The 6,593-nt window shown below is 40.5% G+C and overlaps 1 protein-coding gene across 1 annotated transcript; it reads left to right on the forward strand.

The window, feature by feature from the left end:
- Positions 1–534: 534 nt before the first annotated feature.
- On the forward strand, positions 535–4,078 carry SOST (sclerostin; the record flags this gene model as incomplete). The annotated part of the gene is made up of 2 exons (XM_081346168.1): positions 535–784; positions 3,657–4,078. 2 exons carry the CDS (start codon positions 535–537, stop codon positions 4,076–4,078), a joined length of 672 nt encoding a protein of 223 aa, XP_081202294.1.
- Positions 4,079–6,593: the final 2,515 nt, after the last annotated feature.

Raw genomic sequence — 6,593 nt, forward strand, 5'->3', positions numbered from 1 at the left:
CCTCTTGAGTTGAACACAATCAAATCAACTAACTGAATCAACTACCAAAGTTTTTAATCACCTAGTCTCTCCCCTCTCGTTTCCACCCAAATGGAATTTCTATAGGGCATAAAGTCATAGAAATGGCTTGTTGTTTCTTAATCAGAAGGAATGAGATTTTGCAACTGCCCCTTTGGCCAAAGATGAGGTCCCCAAGTCAATGAGAAATGTGTTTGAAAACAGAGGAAAAGAGTGAAATAATTTTTCAAAACATGTCTTTGTGGGAAAAGAACCTAGGAAATGTCCAAAAACCTATACTTTTTGTAGACACTCAGCGCCCCCCTCCGCCCGCCCGCCCCCCCAATCACTTCTGTCACCCGAATTCTTGGGTCTCTGCAAACGCACTGGCCCAAATGAGCCCGCCCATTTCTCCTCGACCCTCCCTCTCCCCATCATTGGCTAGCCGCTTTCTTGGAAGGAATTTAAAAAGGATAAATAAGGTTCGTCAGATCAGGAAGCTAGAAGACTGCCGGACGCACCTGCTCTCCCGCTGACATGCCGATCTTCCGAGCTATGGCTTCTTTCGGCCTCCTGCTCTTCTTTCTCCAAATCAACCTCCCCTCTGGGCGAAGCTGGCAAGTGCTTAAAAACGATGCCACGGAGTTCATCCCAGATTTTCTGGACAAGACCTTTGGGGCAGCGGAGCAGCCAGTGCAAGCGGCGTTTGCCTACAACGAGAGTGAAATCACCAGCAATCGAGCCCAGCAAGGGCGGAGGAATTCCCAGGTTTCTTCGGGAAGGATGGGTAAGACAGTTCAAACAATCTCTCCTCACCCACCCCAGCTTTCCGTGTTTTCAGCTGATTGGTATGGCATGGTAACTCTTTTTCGGGAGAACTGCAAGCTCCAAGGACGCTGGTTTCCACAGGTCAGGATGAGCCAACTAATCCAATACTGATCAGCAAACAGAATTCCTTCCTTCCTTCCTTCCTTCCTTCCTTCCTTCCTTCCTTCCTTCCTTCCTTCCTTCCTTCCTTCCTTCCTTCCTTCCTTCCTTCCTTCCTTCCTTCCTTCCTTCCTTCCTTCCTTCCTTCCTTTACAGGTGTCTGGATTTAAATGTAAAAACTGGCCATAGATGGTCATTTGTAACCCTGGTTATATTAAAATAATGAAATAATGAATAGTATGCACTCTAATGTAAATTCTGCCCTTCCATATTTGGATCACAATGTCACATATAAATATAAGGAGCAGTGCTTATATTGCAACGTTGTCACCTATGTTTGGAAACTTGTCCTCAACTTAAAGGAACCCTGAGTTTATTCTATTAGAAAAACCTGTTTGAATTCTATTTACAACCATTCAAAAAAATCTATTGCTGTTTTATGTAGAGTCTTTTTTGCAAAATCTTGCGTTCAAACTATGTAATTATAACAGAAAATAGAAAAAATAGATAGCAAAAAGGGAAAATGGATTACAGAAAGAGAAAACCACAAAGGAGGAAAAAGAAGGAAATAAAAACGAAAGATATCCTGTGTTGACCAACATGCCACTTTTAGTCATTCTACCTTCCAGAAGTAACTAAAGATTGTTGTAAGCATTGTTGAAATAAAATACATATAAATAAAATACATATAGTTTGAACAACTCTAAAATCAGGTTCAGTAATTCAAGAGGGACTTCTCTCCTTAAATGCAATTAACTGCAACTCTGAAAATGCAATTATAATGAAAAGGTATCAAGGGGAATAATAACTTTAAAAAAACCTAAGCATCTTCTCATGTTCCTCACATTTCCAAAACTGCTTAAGCAGAACAAAGAAAACAATTACCGTCATATCTATTTTGGTTCTTTAAAAATGGTACAAAAATACTAAAGATATTAATTTAAACAAGATATGTTCAGGAAAGTTTCTACTCCTTTGGCATGCATAATAATGAAATAGAGGGCTCAGTCAGCCCTCTGCCATAAAACATTTACATCTAAATCAATTCTGAAGAAACAATAAAGGCAGGGGGAAAAAACCAACAGAGCGACAGTTTTCAGTGAAATACAGAATATGTACTTAGATTTAGTCATAAGTGGGTGAGAAAGGCCACCACATTAACCTCCAGGTAAATTAAACTTTCAGTTCTTTGCAGAGCTTCAAACTAGGCTAGATGAATATCTAAAGGTCCTCTAGAACAATATTTCTCAACCTTGGCAACTTGAAGATGTGTGGACTTCAACTCCTACAATTCCCCAGCCAGAATAGCTAGCTAAGGAATTCTGGGAGTTGAGAATGTGAGAAGCTTTGCTCTAGAAAGTATTTTAGACTGGGCTGTTCTTTAAAGGCATTTCAAGTTGCCCAGTGAATCCAAATAGCCAGAGGTACTTGGCATATCTGCTTCTCCTTTTCCAATCTGTCTCTGATTAGTCTTCTACTTCCTACTTTTGTCACAGGAGGAAAGCCAAAGCTAGCCTTCCCAAAATGAGTTTGAGCAAATATCTGGAATGTTTGGGATACAGGAGGCAGTCGTTCTCTCTCTTTTTTCCCCCACCACCTTTTATTAATGAATACGTGGGACTGGAAGCAAAATGTTCTGGTATATGAGACTTCAATTTAGACTGCCAAATGGAGTTATCCAAAAAACTCAACAGAAGGTTTTCTAATATTGCAGTAAACGTATGAGAAATATAGTATTAAAATGTCAAGGGCCTTTCATAGATATATTTGTAGGTCAATGCTCGGATATGACTTGCTCGCTTAGAATTTGCTCCATCACTTCACTGATACTAATGTCTTTGTGCATCCTGGAAATTCTTGAATTTCAAGAAACTAACATTGTGTTGAGTCAAAATGGGGCTGGATTGATTTAAATTTCAGTCTGCTGACTAGTAGAACTTTTTAGACATTTAGCAGGACAACTCTAGCCTTGGCTGACTTCTTGCTTTTGTTGGGAAAATAATATTTGGGGGCCAGATGGCGCTGTGAAATTATCAAAGCATATTATGGGCATTTTTGGAATATGGTTGTCATGGTTGATATGCCCAACCAACAACAACAACAAAACACTCATTTAGCAGAAGGCAATCAAAAGATTGGGCTGCAGTCAACCTGCCTGTCTGTATTCTAAGAATGCCTTTAGAGTATGGGTGCAGATAGCAGCATGGTTAATAATGTAGCTTTTGTCTGAGATCAGTGTTTTGCTTTGCAGTCTTTCTTATTAATTTTTTTAATTAAAACATTTTTTTAAAAAAGTAATCATATAAAGGTGTCAAGGAACATATTGGTTGGCACATGGGTTGGCACATTATCAAGCCTGGCACCATGTTAGAATCTAGGCCCTAAATCGTCTTCAACATTCTGTCAAGAACTTTGGATTCCTATTTTGCATATTGTTGGAGCAATGTTTATATTCCATAAGAGCTCTCCAAGGTCCTGCAAAGATCCAGTCACAAGACTGAGAGAGCATAAATCTATTTCTAATCTTCTCTGCATCAAGTTGCAGACAAATTCTAACCATTCACTAGCAACATGAAGCACTAAGCTCCCTCCCAGTATCTAGATTTTGTTTTTAAGTGCTAGAATTGTTTTGTGTGTTGAATAAACAAACAGGTCAGTTGGATTGTCTCCTTCTTTGATGTAAGAGGCCTCCAATAGGCTTCAGTGAAATAATTTATTTTCCTTCCTCCTAGAACCCCTGCAGTTTGGCTGCCGTGAAGTCTATTCCACCCGCTATGTCACCAGTGGCCCCTGCCGCAGCACTAAGCCAATCAAGGAGCTCGTATGTTCTGGCCAATGCTTACCAATTCATCTCCTCCCCAATTCAATTGGTAAAGGGAAATGGTGGCGGCAGCATGCCATGGATTACCGTTGCATCCCAGCACAAAGTCAGTTCCAACGTGTCCAGTTAGCCTGCCCTGGTGAGGATATTCAGTTTATCAAGACCAGAATCATCACCTCCTGCAAATGCAAACGGTACACTCGCTACCACAATCGTTCTCAGCTCAAGGACTTCAGCAAGGAGACCACCCGTCCTCAGAAAAACAAAAAACCTCGGGTCCCCAGGGCCAGGGCCAGCAAGGCCAACCAGGTGGAGCTGGAAAACTCCTTCTAGATGGAGGCTGTTGGTGAGACCTCAGCCTAGAAGAGTAGAGATTTTTGCCTCACCCACCCTCTCTTTTTGATGGCACTGGGATCAAAATGGGACTGAGCGAAGGGAGGGCCACAGCCATCATGTCTGCTCTCCCAACCAGAGGTTCAAAATTGGTGTGGCTGAAAGCTATCAGATTTGGATGAGAGCTCCAAGGGGGAGGGAAGAATTCAAATTGAGCAGATGGTAGCAGTTCTCAGTCTGAGATAGGAGTGACTCAGAGATTAGAGAGGGTTGCATTGTCTATAACATTGAAGGGGGAGGCAAGCTCTGTGCACTACTACTTTTTCCAAGACTTCTTTGTCCTTCCTTCATGGACAAAGGATTGGCATCTCTCTAGCAAAATGGCCAGGTGCTTGTGTACAATAATCTAACCTTACCAGATCACTGCCTTTAAAACAGATTTACCCAATCTGGTCCCTTCCAGTTGTGGTGAGTTGTTAAAACCATGACATATGGATCAGCATATGTTATGTGAACCCAGCTGATTATGTATTTCTAAATAAGCTATGATTAAAATCATGGCTTAGCATGATTTTGTGTACCAGGTTATAGTTCAGTGCACTATTTTGGGGTTAAATCATATAGTATAATGCCTTCCTTGTCATAGCACCTTCTACATATGTTGGAATATGATTTCATCAGCCATGATGGTGATGAGAACTGTAGTCCAACACATATAATGGGCACCAAATTGGGGAAAGATGAAGAACTCAGAATAGGTGTATCCAATTTTGGCATTTCAAATGTTATGAATTACAACTTCAAACATTTCCTACTGTAAGCCAAGTCTTCTCTGGATGCTGGTAGTTGTAGTTCAGCAACATCTGGAACCCACAGGTGGGTTCTTCCCATTCCTTTACTTAGTGTCACCTATGCTTTCGAGCTTATGCTACTGGGAAAACCACCGCCAGTCTTTGGATGGCACAGATGTTGCTAAATATTGCCAAACTGCAAATTATAATAACAGTACAACATTCCAGATCAGACTCCGCCCCTACCCAATTGCTAGACTCTTAAGATGCACAGCCTTTTCTTCAACCTGAATAGATGTTGTTTGCAGTGGAAGATGTGAAAGGCAGTGAAAATGTTGACTTCCCTAAGATTTAAATAACATCTTTATTTATTTCCTCATTAAAAACTATTTATGTTCTTTGACTCTCTTGTTCATGTAGCCAACTGGGCAATCCTGTTCCTTGATATTTAATCTGAGGTTTCAGAGTTATACAGATATATTTCTACAAATAATCAATAAAATCATGTTCATGGAAAAAATGTCTGATATTTATTTAGTTTTTGGGCTATGAACGTCTCAGTAGTACCTGCTTAGTCGAAATCCTGAATCCCAAGGAAGGATCCACGTTGACTCTGCCTGCATAATCCAACTCCACTGTTCTTCCCAAACAGCTTCAGTCAAGTTAATCCTATCATGGCAGGACTGAAGAACCTACAGTCCTTTAGTGATGGCTGAATTCCTAGCATCTTTCACATTGACTATAGTACCAGAAATTACTGGGAAATATATTTCGGCAGTATCTGGAGAACAAAACTTCCATATGTTAACAGCTATAAGAAAGACAAACAGTTGGTACTAATGGGCTCCTGAAGTTTTATATTTGTTGAGAAATTATCCACCTCATTTCTTTAGCTACATAATTTATCTACAAATATACATTATAACTTCACGAGCCCATTATTTTAGGGGAAAGAAACAAAAATCTCCACTGATTTCTTGAGCAGAAGCTTCTTTATATTTAATAGAAGTGTGGGAAGCCAGGGCAGATACAAAGAAAGACAAGGCGGCCTGTTGGCCACCTCATTATTAAATTCCATCCAAGATAATTTCACATTTTTCTTTTTGGGAAATATTTCTGTTTCATCATATTGAGTGAGAACTGGCATGAAAAATGGGAAGGGAGGAGGGGAGGAAGACATTGCCATTGGTAAAAGAAAAATGTTTCTCAGTGGCAAGATTCACCCCAAACTAAGCACTTTTCACTCTTCATTGAGAAGAAGGGAATTTATAGCTTCCAGAACTTATGGATCTATAGCTGCCAACACTCTAATCTAGGTAAGACTCTGAGCCAGATGTTGTAATTCAGCAACCTCTGGAGTGTTACAGGTTCTCATCAGATTAATTGTAATTTTAAGATTGCCAAGTATGGAGAAAAAAGATTTGGGTTTAACATTAGAAGCTTCTAAATGTGAAAGTTACTCAACAGGCTGATGTAAAGCCTCAAGGGGCACTTTGCTTTGACAGAGGTTTCAGCAACATAGCCCTTGGTTGTAGGTCTGCAAAGTGGCCCACCTCCTTTGCTGTCTTTCATTGACATTTCCATAAAATATTTAGAGTGAAGCAAAGTAACCAGGCCAAGCCCAGCACAGAGACTTGTGGTTGCACTTCCCTCAAAAGGAGGGCAGGTCCAGCCCACTGTAAGAAGGACTCTAACTTCAGCATTCTTCAACCTGATGCCCCCCA

Source organism: Vipera berus (assembly GCF_964194415.1).
Source record: "Vipera berus genome assembly, chromosome: Z".
Lineage (NCBI taxonomy): Eukaryota > Metazoa > Chordata > Lepidosauria > Squamata > Viperidae > Vipera > Vipera berus.